The 25380-nt window shown below is 39.5% G+C and overlaps 1 protein-coding gene across 1 annotated transcript in view; it reads right to left on the reverse strand.

Moving 5' to 3' along the window:
• Positions 1–25380, reverse strand: part of cep112 (centrosomal protein 112) — a 119417-nt gene that overhangs the window by 30315 nt on the left and 63722 nt on the right. Inside the window, exons 21-23 of the mRNA XM_017306138.1 lie at positions 22432–22614; positions 15077–15307; positions 1373–1435 (exon numbers count right to left, since the gene is read on the reverse strand). Coding sequence (XP_017161627.1) covers positions 1373–1435; positions 15077–15307; positions 22432–22614 — 477 coding nt within the window. The remainder of the gene's footprint in view (positions 1–1372; positions 1436–15076; positions 15308–22431; positions 22615–25380) is intronic.

The following is a 25380-nucleotide window of genomic DNA, read 5'->3' on the forward strand; positions in this document are numbered from 1 at the left end:
CCGTAATTCCTATATTTTCATCTTGGTTGAGCTGGTAATCTAGATTCTTGAGGGCATATTTCCCCACATGGAAATCGATGTCAGGCTAACTAGCAATGCTAACCACACGATGGCATCGATGTCCTCATGGTTCCCTGTAAAAAAGTTCAACCCATATATGTTTTTTTGTGCAGTCTTTTCCATTCAGTAAGTTTATTCATTATTGTTTGCCTTTTGATTATGCTAGACAAAAAGAGCAGAAACTTTTTGTCTGACCTCACAACTGGTCAAATAGCAACTGAATGGATACGAGGTCTAGTCTGATGCTAAATTGGTCAAATTTAATTTGGATTCTGTGAGAGTGCCTTCTGGTGGTCAGAAAATAGCATTGCAGATAGAACTCAGATAGGGACTAGATCAGATAACACATAAAACTTAGAAATGAGCATCTCGATGAACGAGTAATTTCCCAGACACAAAAATGAACTACAACCACAATCAGAGCTATTTAGGATAAAAGGGACTCCATCATCAATTGAGCTACACCAAAACCCCCGTCTTAGCTAGCAGTATGGGAGAACAAATGGGCTGAACTTGTTCTGATGAATCTCACAGGAGTAAAAATCACTTGCAAATAAAGTTAAATTATATCCTGAAACACTGTGTAGCTCACTTTAGCCTGTTGAATCCCCAGATATCCTGAAGTGTGGCTACTTTAAATAAAGTAACTTGGAAGAATATTTGAAATACATCATCATCACTGTTTAGGTCTAAGCAGTAACCATGCCACAAAGGAATGTCTGCAGAGAAATATTTGTTAGTTGTTCCAAGTGTCAGGAATTCATTCTTTGCATGCCAAGAGTATATTTAGCCTGTTGGATGAGGCCTCACTGCACTTCATTCTAGCAGCGTTAATAGTGTGCAAGATGCTAATGGTCACAGAGAGACTATGAACTGTCGTCATGACAGACGAAAAACAAAGGAGTGAGGAAAATCGGGCTTATATGATCAGTGCTATATTTTCAAAGAACATCTCCATTATGTGAATTTCTTGTAAGAGGATGAATAAACTGAAAACCAACAATTTATTTACCCAGTAGTACGAATAATTACATTTATGAAGAAATATCTCAGTTTTCTACCAAATTCTTGAATGAAAATTTTATATAATTTAAGCTACTTTTGTAGGTGAGTGGATTTTTTTTTTCTTTTTTAAACTTTTGAACATTTTGCTTTTCCTTGAGGCCAGAGGGGCAAATGCTGCAGGTAAAAATTCCTCACATTCCCCTTCTGCCACCTCCCAGCAGTGAGTTCTGTGACAAAGTTGGGTGGAAAAGGTAAATATTAAATGAAAGAAGGGGCAGAATAAGGCGGGAGAAAAGAAACTGATTACCTGGGCAGACTTGGCAAGCTTCTGATTGTACTCCTTCTCAATCTGCTTCAACCTGCTGTTGGTCTGCAACAAGAAAGAAGAGAGAGACGGGTGTGAGAAAGAGATATGCAGACAGGTGGATGGAGGGACACAAAGAGACACAACTGAGAGGTGAAATTCAATCTTCTGTTAGGAAGTGCACAGAGGCACATCACCCTCCCAACCAACCCTCTCTCTCACACACGCACACACACACACACACACACACACACACACACACACACACACACACACTAGTGTTGACCTCTGTCTGTTGGCAGTGTGTCCCTGTGGCCCCTTGGCAGCGCTCCAGCCTTAACGCCTATGCGTGCCAGAAGGTAGTGACGGTCATGGTGCCCAGAGGGCACCAGTCCCTTTTGATCTCCGACCAACAATCCATCACTTAACAAGAAAGGGGGTGTTGGAGGGGTGAATTAAATGTTGCTGCCAATTAACCACTGAGGGGAAAAAGAAAGGGATGATCGAGAAAAGCTTCAGGACTCACCACAGTGAATTGATGTCAACCGAGTGCTGGTCTTCTGCCAACCATCAAGTTGTTTACAATGATATAAGAAAAGAAGGTACATAATTGTAGAATTGAGATTTCTAACTCTTATTTAAAGGGGCAGACGTCATTATTGTCCCATTTCCTTTGCAGTTATGTCTGTAGTTCATGTTAAGAGTACAGATTTCAATGTCCAAAATCAAGAAAAGAAAAAAAATAAATAACATGAAACAAACAAGGCAAATGGGAAAGTAGAAAAGTAATGTTATGTTTGGTCCTCTAAATTAAAGCATCTATGTGAGCAAAGCAAGAAGAAACAAAAAATAGGAAAATCTTCAGTTTGAGCTCGAGTTCATAAAGTGCAGAATATCAGTCACTGAGGAGTTATTGATTTAATTTAATAATACAATCCGTGAATAATAGTTTTATAAAGACAGGTCAGTCATAAAAAGTAAAAACCATGACCTTCCTTCTGAAACTTTATGCTAAAAAACAACACCCGTGGTCACCTCAGTTTGCTGGCTGCTGACTATGACAGCCGAGGCTTGGTAAATCCCCTAAAGCCAAGTTTACAATTGTTTCAAAAAGGACGGTAAGAGTACTCACTCTGTCCATTTTTTATGTTTCTAATAAAGGCCATATACTGATTTGATATATTCCTTTTTTGTTAAAGAAACAATCCAATTTTTACATTGATAAGATGTTATGGCTATAGATGGTGCATCATYAAAGGCTTGTTTATACCAGCAAAATGTGTAATAAAATGGCTTATTATCAGCATTGAAAAACAAAGGCAAATGCATCTTTTGATTTATTTGTTAACTGATATAAAAAAGCTATAACATTTCTTTAAATCACTACTAATTTATGGCTTCTTTCAATTTTAAGACAAACACTCTGTAATATCCTGAGAGTCCCTGACAGACAATTCATGAGCAAACACTGCTCCATTGAACACACCCCTCACAGCCATCAACACCTAAGCTGCGTTCGGCCTCTGCACCCAATCCAAGCACTTCCTGACAAACACCGCCGTCCGCTCTGAACGGACACACCTGTCACCACGGATACACAGAGCCGTCACCAAGGACACGGACCTGTCTTCCCGCGCCAGGACTCTTTGAGTGGCGGCCCCGCTTGTCCCCAGGGGCCCTGCTGCACCTGATGAGAGCGCGGAGGACAAAGAAGGGTGTAGAAAAGAGGAGAAAAGGAGCTGTGCATGTGGGAAAGGGGAGGTGCAAATGGGGCTCTTATTCCTTACATCTGATGCATTTGTTGTCTCCTTTGACTGTGGCAGCACCACAGCTTCACTGAATAAAATCAGGGTCGTCAGTTTGTAAGACAATTTGGCAGGAGACAATATTTCTTAACCGTTTCACTCAGACAGTAGCTCTGCTGCCTCAATTACACCGAAAGATGAGACATAATAGTGGCTGAGGAGTCAAAGTTATACCTCACCATCACCACAATTGGTTGTGAATTAATGAGATGTTTGCTGTACTGTAAATGACTTGGCTTCACATCTAAACGCATTCACAGACACACTGCCATACTGACACGCAAACAGTCTCAGATGTTTCATAAAAACATAAAGAGGCAGCTACTAGACTATTCCCTTTACTTACAGTCACCCAGGGGAAGGCAGCAGAAAGCACTGTACAACATCAAGCATTATAGAGCCGAGCCATGAAATACACATTAAGAAATGGCTGAAAGTAGACTGAGATGTAGATGAAACATGTGAGGAAAAAAAAAAAAGACCCGGCTGGACTGTGAAAAACAAAGCTAAATTAAAAGCCCAGCCATATGTGTGCGAGTCTGTAAGAATTTTCAAAGAGTCTACCTGTGCCCTGCCAAAGGCATTTTTGTGCTGAAGGCACTTTGAGGCTGTATCAGGCTCTTCAATCGCCTCTTAATCCTAGCGGTGTGGAGTGCAGCTGCTTTGAAGTATGAGTGTGTGTACAGATACCTTGTGGATGTGTGTGCGTGTTAAAGAGAGTGGAAGTAGATCTGAAGGCAAGGCATGCACCGCTTACCAGAACTTAATTAATAATCTGCAGTGGGAGCCAGGCCAAACACACACACACACACACACACACACACACACACGCAGACAAAAGGACACACGTAACACAAAGACTGGGACAGGAGTGGCAGAAGGCAGAGTGACAACTTTCTCTGACACGCTTAAAGACACACAAGTCACAGTTGCTCAAACACAGATAATGGACAAACAGAGAGCCTGACTTTGATCTATAGCCATTTAGAAAAGGCTCGCTCAAGGTGTGCATTCCAGGAACACTCCATTGAATCGCTGCTAAAAGCAGGTAAGAATTTCTCTATAGTGTTGACTCTGATGGTTGACTTTATGAAAAAAAAAAAACACACACACAAAAACAAGTATACCTAGAAAAACTTTGCTTCTACTTGGCTTTTTTTTTGACAAATGTGTCTAATCTTTCATTTCTAATTCATTTGTTTTTACTGTGACTTAAAGATAAACTCTAAAAACATAACAGAAACTCTAAAAATATAAGAGGGCCTTATATTACGGAAAATGCTACTAAAGTACAGAAAATTGCACTAAAAACCATATACAGAGAGAATATACGTGATGTGATCTCATTACAATCGTTATGTGCGCAAGTTACTCCCAGAAAGTCCCTTAAAAAAAGAGCTAAGGAAAGCAAAAGGGCTGGCAGAGCAAAAGTTAATTTTGTCACACTTGTTCAAAAAAAACATAAGAAACCCTACCCTAAACTTAATCAGCACCCAAATTTTTATATTTATTTGTACATACTTTATTGATTTGTTTACAATATGAAAGTGAGTTACAGATTAAAAATACTTCTTGTTAATTCTCAGGTCCAGAGGAAACCTGACATTAGCAGACATTCTGGCATGTAAACTATAAGGATGTCTCAATCCAATCTCAGACACCCGCAAACAATCAGAGCTCCAGACCAAACTCAACTATCGATCCGTTTTACTCCCTGTCATTTTGGTTCATCTRCACTCTCAGCCATTTTTTTTTTAGAAATTTTAATTGCCTTGAAATCTGTATGTGTGCCACTTGCAAAATTGTATACCAGGCAAAACATATCAAAGCAAACTAAAAATAATTAAGTTATCAGTTCAACAAACTGATTGGTATAAGGACAAAAGTCAACAGGAGCAAAACATGATCCATATGTCAAGTAGGAGACACTAAAAAAAAAAGATAGCTATACTCACTCTAGGTGACAATAGCAGCTTTTTAATTGAGTTTATCTTGTGCTGGAGCTGCAAAACCTATAAAGACTGATTTTAAAGATTAACTCTGTAATTACAACATTTTTACTGAACTGTGTGGTCTTGACCAGGAATTTGCACCAGTTTTCTGATCTTGTAAGGGTATTGAAATTTTATTTAAAAAAGAAAGCTTTAAGACAGATGCATTATGCTTACTTACTGTTGTTTTTGTATTTCAAAAGGGACATTGCACATTAAAAATGTGTCACTGTTAATTATAAAGGCTATTTTTCATCTGTAGCCTCGCAAGGAACCAAAAATATTAACGCAATATTTTGAGCACGTCTTCATTTTACATGCATCATTGCTATCTTTGTGACATATACAGAACAATTAACATTAACCATTTACATGTACAACACGGCATATTGAAGAACTCAACAGTGTAAGGATGGGAAAAAAAATCTTGCTCACTCAAACCAGCTACCAAAGGAGGTGGAAAGGATCTAAACTCCTAAGCAATCAGCTCAGTCACATGTGTTTAATCCCTGTTGATAGAGAACTAAAAGCCAGACTTTTTCTGCAAAGATTGTGCTCTGCCGGTTTACAATCATGCAGCTACACAGCATTCTGCAGCAGAGAACAGGCAAAACTGGTTCATTGTTGTTCCTTGACATGTTGTCATCAAGTGCGCCAATACCTGGGGCATTGTCTAAAGATAACAATAGTACTAATTACTACAAGTTCAGATTACTGATTAATAAGTTTCACACTGACAGTAATAAAACTATASCTCAGGATGAGGGCAATTTACTCTCCAGGAAACATGTCACCTTTTAAAATGATCAAATTCAAAAAAAGGGTTACCACGTTTTGTGATATTAATAATGTGGATGCAATCAAGTACATCTGTGCTTTTGTTGTTTAACTGCATAAAGATCTAAAACCAGCTAAATCTTGTTTCTCCAGGAAATGTTTAGTGGTTTCGAGTATGTGAACATATTCGGCTGGGATTATAAAAGGCTGACCCCTGTCACGAAACACTGATGGGTTCTATTGCATACGCACCTGCATAATACACAAAGCTGATCACCAAGGTTTAAGGTCATTTTCACACCTGGAAACTCATGCTTCAATGCTGAATTTCTGCCAAACTATAAAATGTCTGCATATTCGCACATAATCCTTCCAATAACTCATAGAAATGCACCTTAAAAGTTCTTGATCATTGCGGTTCTGCTGCCAAAGGTTCCCTAATTTCATTCGGTTTTATTTACAACCCAGTTTTATTCACACAGTCAAAAAGGCCACAATGTGTCATAAAACACATTCTTAATTGGTGTTGTTTCACCCTGGTCACAACAAGCTGCATGTTGTATACTAGAGATTTGATTTATGTTGTTAGTCTCTGTAAAACCATAAAAAAAAAAAAAGTCAGGCTTAAAAAGGTAATTTTCTGTGCTCCACCAAGCTTTTCCAGTGGCAGCTGTGTTTGTAAGAGCTGAAAACGGCTCTCTGTTCGCCGCACATGTCTCTCGTAACGATTTGACTTCAATCTGCTTGCGAGGGAGAGCTGGGGAGATGTTATTTACTCGTTTGTCTGTAATCATCGCCGTCTTTGCCCGCGCATCTTTGAGACTCTGTGCAAGTGAGGGGAGTTGGTGCTGTAATGACAAGAGGCTTTATTTTGCATTTCACAGTTTGCCATCAATGCCTGTCAGTAGTGATTTGCTTCATGCATGCTGCTCAGTGTCAGTGCTTCATCGTGCAGAGTACAGAAATAATGCATCACGAACGCAAGCAGGCGTACACGGATAAACATACATCAAATGCTCCAACACGTAGGGAATGTTCAGTGATTACACAGAGTTACTTCTTGTCAGAAAACCAATTAAACCCATTTCCATCAGAGTGAATAGGAGGTGAAATCTAACCCGCACTACGAGGTCAAGGGAGAAAGTATTATAGATGCATTAAATGCTGCTGAATCAGATGTTTAAACTCAAGCAGGTGGTCAGACGTTTAAAAATATGTCACAGTCAGGCTTTCTGGTAAACCGTATGCAGTATTTTTTTATTCAGACAGCCAATGAACGTCGACTCGAGCCTGATGATATTCAGGGTATCTGGTTTTCAGAGCAGGTCGACCTCACTTTCTATCCATTTATATCCCCATCCCGGCTTTGATCACTAACAGTCCTGATGTTCAGATGCAGGCTGCATTTGAGAGGAATTTGGAAGTCAACGCAAAAAAAAAAAAAAAAGCATCATGTCCCAGTTAAAACTCCACTTCAAACCAAAGTGTAATCTGTAGCGTGCAACATGATGGGAGCTGCCTGACGCCATGTCTTAATGCGATTGAGAAAGTGTGTCGCTTCCCTCCCTCCTCTTGGATGACTTCAAAAAGTGAGCAAGGGAGCTGTAATGTTTTTTTTTTCKTTTTTTTTGGGACAGCAGAGCTTTTACTCTGACTCTTTCATCTGCTGGCTGACTCACTCTCTACTTCACCCTTTCTTTTTCTCTGCCGTTGGGCTGTTTTGGCGCACYGAACAGACAAACAGGCTGACGTAGGCCTGAGCATGCGTACATGTACAAATATACACAACGCAACATACATTTAGACATAAAGACCTACTAATCTGGATGCCCTTAAAGAAAGAGAATAACATTTACGCCCCGAAATCAGATTCCTCGCTTTGCCTCCTCTGTTTTATTGTCTCGCAGTAAGTCTGTCAGGGTAAGCTGAATGTGGGCCCTCTTTGATCATCCCCCAGCCAATGTTTTTCTCCTCTTCGTCTAATCCATGACCGACTGAATAATATGATTTGGTGTATCTCCAAATGGCAGGGGACCAAACTATTAAGTCAGCTGTGGCAAAGACATACCTATGACGACAATGACAACAACCTCGTACCACCACCTTCTGGCTGAAGGAGTGAATGTCTCAGGGGGGGTCAGGATCAAAGCTGAATGGATTAATTTGGATGTTAATGACATAAACATCACTTTAGTTTAAGATTCCGGATCCTGACTTGTCACTACAAAGACATGTTAGCGTTTAAGACAATAAACAGTGTGACACAGACATATGTAAATGGGGTAGGCGCAGTTTTAGAGACTTTGTGAGAAAGTCCATAGAAAGAGCTCTAGGAAACTTTTAGGTTTCTACGTCAAGAACCCTTTTTCAGTAAGTATGAGTTTTCTGGGGCCATAAAGAAAATATTGTCAACACTTGCCAGTTTACACTTTCATAGGGAGTTTGGAGTAATTTGACAAATTTCTAAGAGTACCCATTGCAAACAATTATTGGTTATATTTTTATTCACTGAAGAGAAGCCAGTCTCTCACRGTTCTGTATGGCAGTAAAAACACAAGATCAAGAGTTCAGGCTAATTGTTCTCTCCAGGGATAAAGGTTCAGTGTAACGTAATGGAATCAACTCCTTAACAGTCCTGACCTTTACATTTGATCCAGACCAAGATACAGAGTATARAACCAAAAGAAGCAAACAAAAGGAGGTTCTACTTCACAATAATGCCCATATTTGTGTTGTTTTCTCAGATCAAAGTAGAACGAGCTACTGGAGGCTCATAATGAGCAGGATTTACTTATAAAAATGCAACCACTTCTTCTGAGTGATGGCATAAAAATATGGGTGTATCATCTTTGAAGACTTTGCTGTGCCAAGCCGTATTTATTATTACAGTAATACCTTTAAGAATTTAATCTTATTTTTTTAATTTATTCAGCACTGAATGAAGTGTGGTGAACATCATGCCCATGCTGGCCTAGCATAAGGACACAAAGCCTCACTTATAAGATGTTTATGGCAATATAAAAATCTATTTTTTTTAAGTGGAAGAATTGATTTGAATTCAGGATTTAGTGATACATTAGGYATTCTACAACATTATCATAAGGCAAAGTGATATCAATCATCACATTACTGTGAAAGACAACAAACAAAAGAGGCAGTTATGAGCTAAGTTGTACCAAAATATGTATTAAATTTGGAGGAGAAAGTCACAGATTCCAACATCTTAATAGAACTGTTTGTTCTCATCTGAAAATCAGCACTCAAACTATCTTGGGTGGTCTGATCAAACGTGCGCCGGTCTAAATATGCACAAAAACCCAAAATGTTCAAAGCACATTAAAATCCAATCTGTCAGACCGCATTAAAAGAAAGTGTCAGAGAGTTGTGGATGCACTCATGGAAAACTGTGTGAAAGCTGAGGCATCTCAGGTCACTTAGAACAAAAGCCATAAACAAACGGTTTCCCTGAAGCAAACAGCCAACAGGATGTTTTAAAATCTCTGTCCAAGTCGATAAACCAAGAACTTGCTGCAATCCGCTCATCCAGCTTTCTATGGTTAAAAACTTTGTTCTTCACTTCAAAATTCTAAAACACAAATTTTTAAATATACATCTTCCACACAAATAACCTAAAAATCACTARGTATTATGCACAGAAGGCACACATGCTTTAGTCTAATGTTGAAACACATTTAATCTGAAATAGATGTAAAAGTTTTATGTCTGCAGGAAGTTAACGGTAGAATAAARCCAAAATCACAAGCGGTGGTGAAAAGTATGTCAGACTTCTTAAAAAGCCCTCTCTGCCTGAAGCACAGAGCTCTTGTTCCACAAGGATATGATAACATGTGGAAGAAAACAAACCAGCTTCAAGGATGACGCTTTTAAACTTTTCCTATTTAGAGTAAAAATGGTGTGGGTCATGTCACAATGAGACTAAATTCTTCTTTCCCATGGGATACATCACAAAGGACACTAGTAAGCATTAAACCAAAGTAGAAAAAAAAATTATGGCAACAGAACTGCTGTAATTCTGAGATGGCATCTCATTAGTGAGACTTAGCAACAGTAAGAACGGCTGGTACTTCTCTGATTTACACCAATTAGATCCAGTGTGAAACCATAGTGTTATTATTCAAGGTTTTCATACCATTAAGATTTCATACCTGCCGCAAGCCAACACTGGGCTGTGAGAAAGAGAAAGTAAGGTTTGGCTACTCAAASCCAAAAAAACCCCCCGACTTTGTCCTTTGCTGACGTTTTGCCAACAGGTGACTTTRTTTCTTTTTAATGAAATTCCGAAATGCCCTTGATCTCAAGTAAAATTAGGCACAGACACATTTTCTCACATTTCAGGTTGAATCAGAAACTGTTCYCATGATTATTTCTGTCACCTGTCACTGCGCGCAATACTTGCAAATATTCAAGGCGACGTATCGGCAATTAAATTCCATGAAAATTGGGGTTCTTTTTAGGTAACTATTAGTGCGACACATGCGCTCGATGAATACTCACAAGCACGCAGGCTTGCATTGACACGAACACACACAAAGTCATACGCAAACATCTCAGAGATTTTTTTTTTTCTTCTTCCATCTAATCTCCTCTGGCAGTTCAAAGAGCCATCCTCTCCAGACTAAAAGTAAATATGAACTCACGGTTCCAGACGTTATTCATTTCCTCAAACCTGAAGCCTCTTGATCTTTTGTCTCACATTATCTCACCTCTCCAGTGTGAACACAAATTGTACTGTTGTGTTGCACAAAGAAGTTTTAGTCTACCAGCAAAACTCTGAGACACTTACTGCAAACATCTACTCTCCTTAATGTGCCACGGAAAGTATGCAAAGTGCGAATTTATGCATTTGTACAAGATGAGAATTGCCTCCAAACTGCCTAGCTCAGATTTGTGGTGAAGACCAGCTTCTGACAACCACCTGATGTTCTGAGCTTTGCCACAACTTAAAGGGGGTGGTGAGGATATAGGGGAAGACATACAGATGAAGGGTGGAGGTGTGGAGCAGAGAAAGAAAGTTAGATAAGGAGGTGGTGTGGGTGAAAGGCAGGATTCTTGCTCACTGTAGCCTAGAGATGAGGCGTTTTTATCAGGCACAGAGGCAGTCTCACAGTCCCTTCATTGCAGCATGGGTGATTGAGAGGTCTGAGGTTGTGTGTACTCATTCTCACCCCAGAACATATGCGCGCACACACTCGGATACACACCAACAAAGATAAACTTCAATAGTGTCGCAACTTTCCCTCTGCCTGCCGCCATCAGTTTTCCCTCTCCGCTTTCTTTCCGGCGCAGATCAAATGTGCAGGACTATCTCTCGGTCTGGTCTTATTTCCTCTGATTCTTCTGGTTCTCATTATTTCATTCCAGCAGCTTTGACAGTATACTCCCAATAAGATCCACCACARCCATCCAGCCCTTTTCTCTCCACTGCCTATCCCTTAAACTTGTGCGTCTTTGATGAGAATCCATTCATGGATTTAATGGATTTCTCCTTTCTTTTTTTTTCTCCATCAAAATCTTGAAGATGTGTTTAGGAAAAAAGGAGGTGGAGGGAAAAGCTGCCCTGCTTCTACTTCTAAGAGCAAAGTGGACTGCATAGGATAGCATTTCTGTTGGCATCAAAAGACTGAGAAATTTTTAGCTTACAAAACGGGGCGTTCGAGTCAATATGGATCTGAGGCCTGACTGACTTCAGTCCTATGGGTGCAGCGACAAAGAGAAAAATTTTCTTCCTTCATCTGAAGTCAAACTTGGAGAAAGATTAGAAAGTACAAAAGGCGGGGGAGGGAATAAAATGGTCAAACCTTTGCCGAGGATTTTTTTTTTTAGAAGCATCCTCTTTTAGCTGCCAAAAAAGGAGGGAGAACTCATTAATCTCGCTTATAAAAAGTGAAACWAGCACACAGTTGGTAGCGTTATCAGTCAGAGTTCAACACACGGCTACATTGCTTTGAATCCTCTCCAGATTGCTCGACAACTGTGGCTTGTTTTTCCTTACGCACACAAAAAGATGCAAGAGAAAGAGATAAACTGAGTGTTTGCAACAAAACAGTTTTCAAGCACCTAAAGAAGAAAAGCTGGAGGCACTTTTTTTATTTTATTTTATTTTTTTTGGAATTTTTACCACATCAGTATTCTCGGTTCTGTGTGCCATATGGAGCCAAAATGGCGCCTCAGTGTTTTGGAGGTGCATGCATTCCGGAGCTAATGCTGTGCAGCTGAAGTGGGATGGTGTCTAATGAAAAACGCTCTTTTTGAGGGGCCCTGTGGAAGGATTAGGTTCTGATCAACACCACCTTAGGTCAGTTCCTGCTGGACTAGCAAAAGATTACGAGTGATTTTGCAATGTGGGTTGAGTTACGAAGGTGGAAAGAGGAATAATAAAAAAAAAAAAAAAAAAAAGAAAGAAAGAAGGAAAGTTTTGAAGATATAGTATTACTGGTTTAAGTGTCCACACCCTTTGTGTTATTTCTTATTTTATCTGGTAGCAACCATAAAGTCCAATGATTCTATGAGTGAAACAAAAGAAAAACAATTCATGCTTTTCAACATTTTTAATTAATAAAAAAAAAATCTATCTTCTTATATATTCATCTATCTTATGATGGTTCAAAATGAAATCCACTACAACCAAGTCTCAACCCCTGTGTTTAATTTATTCTCAGGATGAAGAAAGCTGTTCTGACCTGGCTGAAAGGCAAAGAGTGTCAGGGAGAGCAAAGATGCCCACCAGGCAGGTCAGGGATAAAGATAAGACGTTTAAAGCAGGGTGGGTTTACACCGATATTTTGRAAATCCCAAAGAGAACTGATCAATCCAAAAATAAATAGAAATGAACACAGGCAGCTACCTGAACTGACTGGCAAGGCAGACAGAGCATTACAAAAAAAAAAGTTCACATTTTGTACAAGTTCATGTACAAACCAATGTAATAAAAGTATTTATAAGATTTCCAAACTTCTAAAAAACTAGTTTTCCGCTTGTGTAAATGTAAATGCAAACTGAAGAAGCATCAATAATCTTTTAGTAATTAAGTTTTTTTTTTTTTTTTTTTACTTTTCCTTTGATTTAAACATCTAGATAAGGTATATCTTTGACTAATTTCTTTCCCGAAAGAAATTAGTTGGGGTCAGGTCTCTCAGGAGAAGGTTGCATTCTGTCAACTGACCAGAAGGGGGGGACTAGTCTGGTTGCATAAAACAAAGCTAAATCATGTAATGTTGCAGAAAATTAACTCAACAGCTTTAATCTGTAGTTTTGAAGTAGAATGATTTAGCAAAGACGATCAATCTACTTTTTTGAATTGACAATCTAAAAAATAAAAATAAATCAACTTTAGCAGTGTGTCATAACTGTTACCTCAATTGTATATATGCACACAACAGACAGAGATTGGGATTGTTGCACTGAGATTACTGGAAATGTACAAATCGGCCTTGTACACAGCTATAGAAGAAGACTTGTGAAATGTCTGGTGAATATGCAGCATAATTTTGCAGAGGAGTGTGAATGGATGAACTGGTAAAACAGAATGGAAAATTACACACTTAGAGCATGAAGATAAAAATACTGTTACAGCTACAGCTCAAAACAAACACACACACACGCGCACACACACACACACACGCGCGCACACACACGCACACGCACGCACACACATGCACACACATTTAAAAAACAGCAAATATCCACWCTGTGTTGCTGGGTGTGTTGTAAATATTACATTTAAAATCTTTATAAGACTGAGAACAAGCTTAAAGTTGGGGACATAGCAGACTGAAAGAAGGACAAACATTCATGATGCACAGACATTAACACATGTAAACAATAATCTATAGAATCAAAGAGTAAGGTTTAGCACTTSAAGTGCAACACTGACATGCTATGTGGTAGAGAAGGCAACCATTTTGGGTTAAAGCTGTTGATGTCCCAAGTTCCTGCTGCATAGCCGATTGATAAAAGATGAAAATCTTAGCAGAATTKATCATATCTCCAGGATAGGAAGTCTTATTTTAGTTACATTAAATTGATTTTTTTTCCCTTGCTTAGCTGCCCTGTGTCTAGCTCCTTCAGATTCACATCAACTCTGACCAGTTTCTGTCTTTGCTGAAGAATCAAAACCCACAGCATGATGATACCACCATCATACCTCTTCACCAAAGGATGGTGGGTTCAGAATTTTATACGTTAGCCAAAAACTTTAATTTTTGGTCTCATTTCAATAGAGTAACTTCCTCCACARTTTGCTTGGTTTTTGATAAACATCAAACAATATTTCTTATGTTTTCCTTATAATAAAGTTTTCTCCTCCCCAAACTTCCAGAGAGGCAACAGATGACTAATCCGTAACCTTGCTGACAGGATTTCGCAACTGAGCTATGAATCACTGCAGCTCCTCCAAACTTACAATGGGCCACCTGTCTTCTTGGATGTTCCTCTTGACMWKCCTGTGACTTTAGTTATAAAGACATTGTGTGGTAGGTTTGAATTTGTCCCACAGTCCTCTMATTTTCAGATGCTGGATTGAACAGTGCTCTCTGAGATCGTCAAAACTTGGGATATAGTTTTATAACCTAAATCTGCCTAGCCTAAAGTGTTTCTGCAACTACCTCTCTGATCTGTCTACTGTGTTTCTATGTCTTTATGACACAATTTGTTTCCTAATCTTCTCCAACAAACCTCTAAAGCAWAGGTGGGTAACTCCAGTTTTCAAGGGCCAGTATCATTGAACTCTTCAATGTGTACTTGGTCTAACACACCTWATTAAAGTCGCAGAATAATCTGAGAATATGATCCTGTTATTATTTGATTCCAGTGTGTTGGAGCAGCAYCATATCTAAAAGTTGYAGGACATTGGCCCTCAAAAACTGGAGTTGCCATCCCATTTTCTAAAGCCTTTACTGAACAGCTGGATCTACAACTGAGATTAAATCACACACAGGTGAACTCTATTGACTAATCAGACGTTTTGATAAGGAAATTGACTTCAACAAATATTATTTGGGGACATGACTCCCAAAGCGGTTGAGCACCTCAAATTTCCCTTCCACTCCACTACTTCCAATAAAACATACAGAGAACTTACAACAGAACTCAGCCGTATCTCATCCCCTATTTACCTTCTCCAGATTGGTGTYCATCTCCTGTTGGTGGCTCTTCTTCAGATCGTTGACCATCCGTTCCATGTCGGAGCGCAGCTGCTGCATCGACGCCTCCTTGGCGTGGGTCGCTTTTTGCCTCTCCCCCTCCTGAAGCAGCGTAATGTCGGCCAGCTTTTGCTTGTGCTGCTCATGGGCCTGCTGGAGCTCATCGTGTAGAGTTGACACTTGGGCCTCCAAATCGGAAATTGTCTGTAGATTGACAGAAAAATGCATCGGCAGGAGGAAAAGTTATTAGACTTTCTATTTTATTTTCCTACTCAGCAGGTTAGGAATGAAAATGCATAAAAGTTCTTTCTTATATGTTYATTATGCGTTTTGCAAGGTAGAAAGACTTTCTGAACGTTTAGTTGATTTAATGAAAGAGTAATGTTTGAGAATAGAGGTGGGCTGACGGAAAGAGATAATTGGATACAGTATCAGAGAGAAGGAGTCTCTGTGGAAATTCAAGCGTTTGTACTGTACTCTGCATGGATGTGGGTGGCGGCCTCTGCAATGAACTCCTCACTTTAACTCCCCCCTTCCAAACCTTTCAGCTTTGACTTTTCTCAGTAGAGCATGTTTAATAGTGTTGCCAGTGAGTGTTAACATAACATAGTGGAAATGCTAATAAGCTCAAGTGAGTGTTCCCYAAGACTGCAAAAATATGCAGCGGGAGCCAGATCTTTGCAGTTCGGAAAATGTCAAAAAGAAAGGTAAAAAAATTWAAAAAAACATCACATGATTAGGAGGATGGACACTGTTTTGAAGGAGATGTGGCAGAGGGAATATTTGCAATGACAATATTTGTTCTTAAAAGGAACATGGGCCCTTAATGTTTAGCTAGAGTACTAATATGCACTTAAAGTAATTGTACCACATCAGGGGAAATGCAGGATTCAGCAAGTCAAATTTAAGACTTTTTAATGACATTCAATGTCCCCTTGAATGAAATTTAAGACAGAACAATCTATACATGCACAGGAAGGTTGGGGGATCCTGCTGTATTACAATCAGATATTTTTGCACAAAATGAACCTAGCCTSGTATGGGTTGACAATAGAAATGAGCCACTGGAGAAAACAAACATCGTATAGTCAACTTGCACTTAGTCATGATAGATACAGAGAAGCTAGCTAGGAAGCAAGGGTTCACTAGCAGCTGGTTACTGGTAGTCGCAACCGCCTTGAGTCACAGAAAGCAATGAAGATGTTTGCGGACGACTCAAAGTTTGGCCTGACAGGACAGTCCCGGGAATATATATATATATATAAAAAAAACTACCCATACAAGACTAAATAGTTTTGCCGTGACCAAATCTAAGACTTCTGATCAAAATATTTGGGACAAAATTATATATTTATAACAGATTTAAGACGTATCAAGACCTTAATTTTAGATTCATAATTTTTAGGATGCACAGACAATCTATACATGAAAATGGGTGCCTGATCCTTAAAGGCATTCTAGGATGACTTCTCCAATTAGAGGCAATAAGCAATAACTATTACAGTGAAGTTTTGAGAGGTCTAAGATGAAGGACACTGTTTCACTCCAACATACCTGTATTGCACCTATTCCCCAGTTATTGCACATCCTCATTACTCTCCTTTGTTTCCGCATGTGCTCTTGCCTATTGCTCGGTCCCCAGCCGCCAGAAAGGCCCGAGCATCCCAGGACAACACTGCGTTAAGGCTATCAGACAGCGAGTGTCTGAAGTGCTTTTTATTTAGGAGGCACTGAGGAGAAGCAAAAGGGACTTAAAAGGAGCGCCACATAAACAAGCAGAAGCTGTGGCTACGAGCTACTCTCTTGTCTACACTGGCTCACGCACACAGATCTCCCCGCGTGTACGTGGGCGTGCGCGTAAAGACGAACAGTCTGGAGTTGTCACACACACTCAGAATAACAAGCAGCAAATTCAAAGAAAACAAACATGAAATCGTGTCCCCTAAATTCTGTCTGATCGTTCGCAATTTTCTCTGCTCCGCTTTTGCAATCAAGGGCAAGAAGCAATACCATGTGAGCCCTCGGGTGTTTTTAATGCATAATTCTCTGTTTGACTAAAGTTGATACAATTTTTTTTTTAAGTTTCTTAATAACTAAGTGTTTAATCGTCCAGAGCAGCGATCTCAGCATTGACATATAGCAAACACATTAAAGACTTTCCTCTGGGTACAACAGCGACTTATAATAAATGCATTTATTTACATTAAAAACATCACATGTCATTGTCCAACCACAGRCTTTAAAATGTTTTATTTAGATTCTATGCGGCAGACCACCACAAAGTACAGCAAATCATGATGGCTCTACAAATAAAAATCTGAAAATAGTGGTGAGCATTTGTCTTCACGAGGCCCTGAGTCAGTGTAGCCCCCTAACAGATCAATCTTTTGTTCCATGGTCTACACAAGATTAAAACTCTTCACCATACCCAAAAGGAAAAGGAAAGTCAACTGATTTGTACAGACAATTCTTCCTGTAATTAAAGTTTGTATCAATCTGTTTTGCACATCAACAGACTGAACATTTTTGCCAATTCAATTGGACGAAAATGTTTTCAAATGTACGTTTTCTAATCTTGCTGCAGATCTGAACTTTTAATTTAGGTCTGGACTTTGACTGGGCCATTCTAACACATGGAAATGCTTTGATCTAAGCCATTCCTTACGTTTAGGTCGTCCTAAGCAGCCTCAAGTCTTTGGCCGTCTCTAGCAGGATTGKCCTGTATTTACTTAGGTTTAACCCTGAATTGAGGAGATTTCTGTGAGATGTTTAAGGTTCAAGATGTTTTATAACCTAACAATTGTTTTAAACTTCTTCACAACTTTATCACAGACCCGTTTGGTGTGTTCTTCATATTCATGATGACTTTTGTTCACTAATGTTCTCTATGAAACGTCTGAACCCATCAACCCCTTTTATTTGTTACATTAAAGCATGTTGTGACACATCAGAGCACCAGCGTTCACTGAAGACTTCAGCTGTGATCAGAACTGGGACGATGGGGGAGAAAATGAAACAGAAATCATCTGAACTCAAATATGAATTAACTTTTCTAAAGAAAGACATTGATAAACAGCACAGACAAGTAGACAGAGAGAGCCTTACTCAGGRAGCTTAATATTTATAAGACACTGTAGAGCGAGACCCAGCAACTTTAAATATGCCGTGTAGTCAGAACACATATGACCTTCTGCATATGTGAAATAGTAAATTGTTACCAAGTAACAAAACAATTTCTATGCAAGAATGACAACACATCAGAGACCATCCCAGTCTAGGCTGTCCTTTTTTATCTCAGCTTTGACACAGTCTGTCATCATCCTTTTCATTTGATGCGGTTTAATCGAGTCTCGGGATTGTAAATCTTTGAAAAAAAAAAAAAGCAACAAGGAAAAAAAAAAAAATCATAATTTAGTTCAACAAAAGAACTAAAATAAGTTCTTACTTTCTCCTCTGCTATTGAAGTCCAGATGGTGTGTACGATCCTTCAGAAGAGAAATAATTACCAGAGAAAATAACAGCCACCCAAGAGTTTGAGGGGAAACAGGTGGGAAATAATAGGAACGATGAGCTTTAAATTCAAGAGAAAGAAAGACGTTTCTGCAAGTTTCATTGAGTTTTACTTAAAAACTTATTGTGACCTTCAGGATCCTTAGGATTTGAATGCGAGACATACATAAATTAAAATAACTTGACTTACTTACTTTACATGAAAAATACATTAGATGTAAAGTAATAAGTTAAGTCTGTGCTCATCAGATCCAGCAGGTTCATTTCATTGATTTTTCATCGATGTTACCGAGCTGCAGTACCGTTGCAGGGCAGACACACCTTCTGCTTGCCCCAGTGCATTTGTTTTTTTTAGAAGATATAATTCTTTTAATTGGAACTAGGGGGAGAAAAAGAAGGCTGAATGGCACATTGTGGACTGCCGGATGGTGTCCAGACGGCACTGGTTTGGGTTGTAATAATTTWAATGAATTATTATTCATGTGTTCTCGACTACTTCACATGCCACTGAAGTGTTACAGTTACTGGCAACAAGTTTTATGCATTATTTTCCGAACTAAATGCTTTTCGAAAAACAATTATATTGTAAGCATAATGAGGATTTCAGTAATAATCACTGCTAYCTTTTTGGCTAACTGATTTAATCAAACATCTTAATATTATGATACTGAAATCCAGTAAAAATCAACTGACACACATAATTGTATCAATTAATATACATATTTAAATTATTTTTTCATTAGAACATTGCATGTTTTATGCAAGCCTAAAAAATCAATAAACAATGAAAGCTTTGCATCTTCATAGGTGCGTGTACCCATATTTAACTTTGATCTTCCACCTGAGGGCAGTCGACAAGAGTAGGAGTCGACACAAACAAGCTTCATGGGGAAAGTAACAATTTTGCTAAAGATATAAGCATGTTAAAAATAATAAAGTTGGCATCATATGGCTAGAGTCCTATTTTCAAGCCTAATCTTGCTGCTTAAAGTTTCCTGTGATTACTGAGCTGGGAAAGGATCAGTCCATTTTTAATTTCCTAAACAAACTGCAAAATTGTCCAAACCCTGTGGGAAAGACATTGGAATTGCTTAAAAAACAAGAACCACAACCAATGCTGCCAGTGCCTCCAGTGACATTTTGGAACAAGCAAATGAAGAAACATACAAATTATGAATGTAACCAACTGTAAATGTTGACCAAGAAGAGAAAACCTGGATGTATTTCAGACTTTTTATGAGTTTGTGAAAACCCCTGAAGGAGATTGTCTCTTTTTTTTCCTTTTTTTTTTTTTTGGAGCAGAAATCGTTTTTAATTTTAATTTCAAAAAGCTTCATGAGTAAGCCAACTTATTGTTTGGGTGTTTGCCCTAACTGAAAACAACAACAACAACAAAAAACATGGAAAAACATGAAATGGATTAGGGTTGAAATCAGGAGTCAGGAACGCACGCTGGTGTTGGATCACTGAAACAAATTAAGGCACCACTTCATCCTCTGGGGGGCATTAATCAGCTAACAGAAACACACACAGCAGGCTGCAGGCGGCGAGATATCGCATCATTACGGACTAATGACTGAAATCTCCTCATCCCACTTTMGAAAACTTTAAAACAARGTGTTTACCACTGTTAGAGTCCATGCTGATGAAAACCTAATTTTCTGAGCTAAGAAGAGGTCAATGACCATCAAAATTATAAACCGCAACCCTAAATTACAACTCTAAGTTCTGGACAATAAATAAGAAGAAAGGATGTATTTGTGTGCATTTAGCAGAGTGCTAAATGATGTAGAAACCCCAAGTGAGCAACAGATGGGTGATGCAGCCTTTCTAAYGAGTTGCAGCACAGTTTGCTGACTGACGCAGTCTGGTGGGATGAAGTCGTGTCCCTGTTCAAATTTTTTTTAGTTCTTCCCTCCAGCTGCTGCGACGACACATCCGCTCTCCTGCTCAAACACAAGCCCCGAGCCAGGAATGCTGTTTATTAGAGTCTTGCCACAACCAGGAGATGAGCAGCTATTACTCATCCTGGGAGGGAGTCACTGAAGTTGGCTGTTCTCCTTCTTCGCCAACTTTAGACTTATTAAGCATGAAGACAAGCTGAGACTACAGCTTTGTCTATCTGAACCAGCGTTAAAATGATGCGAAACAAGCCTCGCAGTGTTTTAACTGGCTGGAAGACGCTCCGCATGCAAACATTATACTAACAAATGTCTTCACCCAATCTGTAGTTGTCGGTGTCAGAGAAACCGTCACAGTGTATTCCTTCTTTTCATGGCTGGAAACGTTGATTTTGACGCTCTGACATTAGACAGCCGTCATGCTGCTTCTTTAAACTGCTGAACGGGCGAACAACAGGAACTGAGAATATGAAATGAGGATTGGGGGGAACTTTGTTTTCAGTCCACCCTCCTCCCCAACGTCGTCAGATGCCAAGATCTGTCAAGCCGCACGTCACTTTGACACGAGAGGAGCTGTGCGTTGTGAGCAGTCATGTCCTGTGGTGACGGCATCTCCAGAAATCACATCCTCACAAATGGGTCCTACTTTTACATGCTGCGAAAACAAAGCTTCTCAAGACTGTCACATCATGAAACGAAACAATAAGATATTTTTAATAACATTTTCGCAAATCCTATAAAAATATATTACTTTGGCACTTTACCTATAAATACTTTATTAAGTATTAGGTGTGTCGATCAGTTGTAGACGAATAGGGAGTGGCAAAGTATTTAATGCGTACGTTTTTTTCTGTTAAATAATTTCTTGAAAAAAAAAACAAAAATTAAAGTACAAATATTCAAATTTAACAAAGATTGTTTTTCTATTTAACTCTTTATTTTTACTTTCATCTAAAAAAAAAGTGCAAACTAACTAATTATGAGCATTTTTCGCCAAAAGTGCCATCCCAAGTGGTTTGCCGTCTTCTTGCCAATGTCCAATAAATAAAAAATTTTCCATGCTGACAAGTTTGGTTTCTCCACAAAGCCTGACGAGTCAAAAACAATCCCAGTTGGGGGCTGGTTTATCAAACAGCTTCCCACAGAGCTCCAATCTATTACCCAGGCTGGAGAGCGTCCAAAACCCAGCGGAGGGGTTTAGGCTGAAGACCTGCTGTTTTTGGGGTAAATTGTAAAAGAATAGCCCCCTCAATGTCTGACACATCCATTGATTCAGATCAAGAATTCATACAGGTCATTGTGCAAGAAAATGCTGTAATAAGAGAATAAACTGCGCTTTCCGGAGAGAGACGACTTCCTGCGGTGAGAGGACAAAGCCCTGTAAAATAGATACACTTCGCCTGCAGTTCGGAAAGCTCACCAGGGCGTCTAAAAGTGTGGATTTAAAAATAAAAACATAATAAAGCTTGGTTGTATACATAGCTGATAACTTTAGTGTTTTAAACCTGTATAGTGGCTTCTAGAAACTTGTTTTGGTAATTAAACAATTGGAAACTAATATTGAAACTTAAGATTTCTTGCGTTTCTTCAGTTTTGCCTCGTTTCCTGTAGTTTTTCTTGTATTTTTACCAAAGCCTGCCATCATTTATAAGTATTTTTCTGTTCGCACATCCATATTTAAAATTCTCGCACGAAATATGCAGCAATCAGAAAAATTATTCACACCCAGAGTAAGAACGTGCCTTGCTTCAAGTTAAAAAGTGTCTCAACCCGCTGTGCTTTTGAAACCCCAGGACAACGTCAATGGGCGAAAAGCGAAACGGTTATCCACGGGAGAGCGGCGGGTCAGGATGTGTTGGTGTGTGTGTGTGTGTGCGCGTCTGTGTCTGTGAAGGTTGATCTGTCGAGACCCCCTACCTGGGCATCGTGCTTCCTCCACTCCTGGGCGTGCTGCTGGTGCTGTTGCAGGGTGGCCCTGGCCTGCCTCTCCAGGCTGCTCGCCTCCCGCTGGTGCTCCTGGACCAGGTTGTCCTTTTCCGCGCTGTGTTGCTGCTGTAGCCGCGTCCTCTCCTGCTCGTGCTGCGCGTGCTGCTCAGCCATCTGATTGGACAAGCCGGCAAAAAGAGACTTCATCAGCCAACACATGCGCTCCAAACCTCGTCGTCATGACAACTTGTCCATGTACGTTTTTTTTCTTTCGTCTTCATCGTCCCGTTTCCAACCGACACTTTCATCCAACCAGAGTGCCGGGCTAATTAAGCAAGATTAGAAGGGATGCGGTAGAAAAAAAACATAACATAAATACAAAATTAAAAAGAGCGCGGAAAGTTTTTGTGCGTCCTCACATCATGAGACACGAAAACATAATGTGATGTGTTTACATCCATCCTGCTCCCCACACCCCCAACCCTCAAACCTCCCACTGCTAATTGTAGGGACTGGCCCTTAATGTCCAAGTCTCTCCCTTGTGGCTGGTCTCACTCGTCCCATTCTGAGGTCGGCATATGAAAGGGTCGCCGGTTTCTGCTATGTAAGAAAGCTGGTAGGGGTTAGCCATCTGGCGGCAGTAACCACCCCACGCCCCATGCTATGCGCTTGACAGAATGTGAAAAATCGGCTTAGGCGAAGAATATGATGATTATTATAATTCGAAAAAGTACGAAAGTTTGAGAGGAAGACGCTTAATGATTCTTGACAGTCCCTCTACGACAGTTTCAATTTCAAAGTTTAAAAGATAATATTTGTGTGGATCTTTACGGTTTATCCACCTTGAGGGTTAAATCCAACATTCAAGCGAAAAGATTTATGAAAATGTCATAAATGGAAAAGGTTGAAACATAAATATCCTGAATATTTAAGTCTGGCAAAAACTTCAGTCTATAACATCACAGTGTCATAGAGGAAAATGCTTCTAATGGGACAAAAAGCTTGAATTTTTCAGGGTTTAATCATCCTGTCAGTTGAAGCAAGTCCGTTTTCTAGATGAGCTGTAAGCGGAGTCACCTGCTGGGATGTGAAGGCCGGGCTGGTGAAGCTCCCAAGCCTTTCCCAGACTCTGTTCCCAGTCCCCTGTGGGGGAGTGAGGGACAAGCAACCCCCACATCGTCCCCGCCGCTCTGGCCCAGCCCGAGCCCTGAAAGGACAGCAGGGGCCCGGGGCCCACTAGCCTCCCTGCTTTGAAGCTAATCCGCACACATTGTGCATGACGGCACCCTACCTGGCCAACCAGAGGAGCGAAGATCGACAGCCTCTGCGCCCGATGTTTGCTCTGTCCACGGCACTGGCTGTGAACACCAAGCACTATTCAGAGTGGGCGATGAATGAGGAAATATCTCCAGGAGGCTGGATTCCAACTTTAAAAAGTAGGGATGGCCATATAAATGCTCATTTAGGCGTCCAAAGATTTATTCTTCTGATTTTGCTGCACAACGACTGTCGGAGGTTTGCATTCAATCATCTCAAAATTCATAAACTTTTCCCAAAATCGACAACTTAATAATCTCAAACACACACAGAAAGAACATATTAAGCTTCTGGAGTGGCCCAGAATTCAACCCTGTAGAAAATGTGTGGACTTTTGCTGAAAAGGAAGAGTCTGTGCCAGGACACTAACTAATTTAAATGGATTCTATCATTTTTGGCAACAAGGGCTAAAATATTCAGCCAGAACTACACTAGGAGAAGAAACTTGTGCACTCAATTTTTCTTTTTTTGAAACCATACAAGTTAACTTATAATTCATAATGTCGACCAAAAACAAAACAGTTAAGAAAAACTGCTAAAATCCAAAAACATTCAACTCATTACCCAAAAAAGGGATTCTCATGCATTTTATATTACCATTTCAAAACTCTATACAAACATTCATCATAAATTAATGTCAGACATGTGTTGTTAGCAATGTTAGCACATAATACCTGCAGGACCAGAAAGGGGAAAAAAGAAAGAACACTAAAGGTATGACGTAGAAATGCACACTTTGAAGGGAAAGTACAACACACAGAAGGAACAAAAGCATCTAAAAAATTAAGGAAAAAACAGAAGGAAGAAAAGAGGATAGAAATCAGGACAAAAAAGGAAACAGATAAGGAGGAGGTAGGGCACAAAAGGAAGGGGGGAAACAGGAAGACAAAGAAGAAATTACAAATGATGCAAAAAAAATGAACAAATGCAGGACACCAATAAGATAAAAAAGGATGGAAGAAAGAGAAGACAAAAAGAGGAATAGAAGTCACAGCAAAAGGCAGAGTGGAAGGAAGGAAAAGGGGCATTAAAGAGTGAGGACAAAATTAGGGACAAAAGCTCATAAATACTCAAAGAAGAAAAGAAGGAAGGACAACATTTAGACAAAAAAAATGGAATTAAGTCTGGAAATGCAAACATTTTTCCATACTTATTCCTGACACAAAAAGGTGAAATCCAATTCCAGACTCTCCCAGAATATAGCGACCCAGAGTTCACATAAACTTCTGGATGGCACTGTAGTTTTGCCAAACATCCTGAGAGAAAGGTCAATACTAAGAGGCTTATAAGTGAAGGTGTATTCTGACAGTCTGGTTTGGATGTGTAACATTTTGTTTTGCCTTTTATTCCTTCAAATAAAACACACACTATTAAAACATATTTTATGCTTTGGCAGATGTTTATTATTATTATTATTATTATTATTATTATTATTATCCAAAACTGGCTTAAAAATGAGGAAATCACAGTTAAGCTAAAATATGAAGATCATATTTCTTATGCTGCTACTGGTGATGTAGATACTATAGGAAACCCAACAGATAAAATGTCTCACCTCCACTAACGACTCATTCAGACATGAAACACCGGCAAATCCATGCGGAATATGTTGCCTCACAGAAA

The sequence above is a fragment of the Poecilia reticulata genome, linkage group LG8 (genome assembly GCF_000633615.1).
Source record: "Poecilia reticulata strain Guanapo linkage group LG8, Guppy_female_1.0+MT, whole genome shotgun sequence".
NCBI lineage: Eukaryota > Metazoa > Chordata > Actinopteri > Cyprinodontiformes > Poeciliidae > Poecilia > Poecilia reticulata.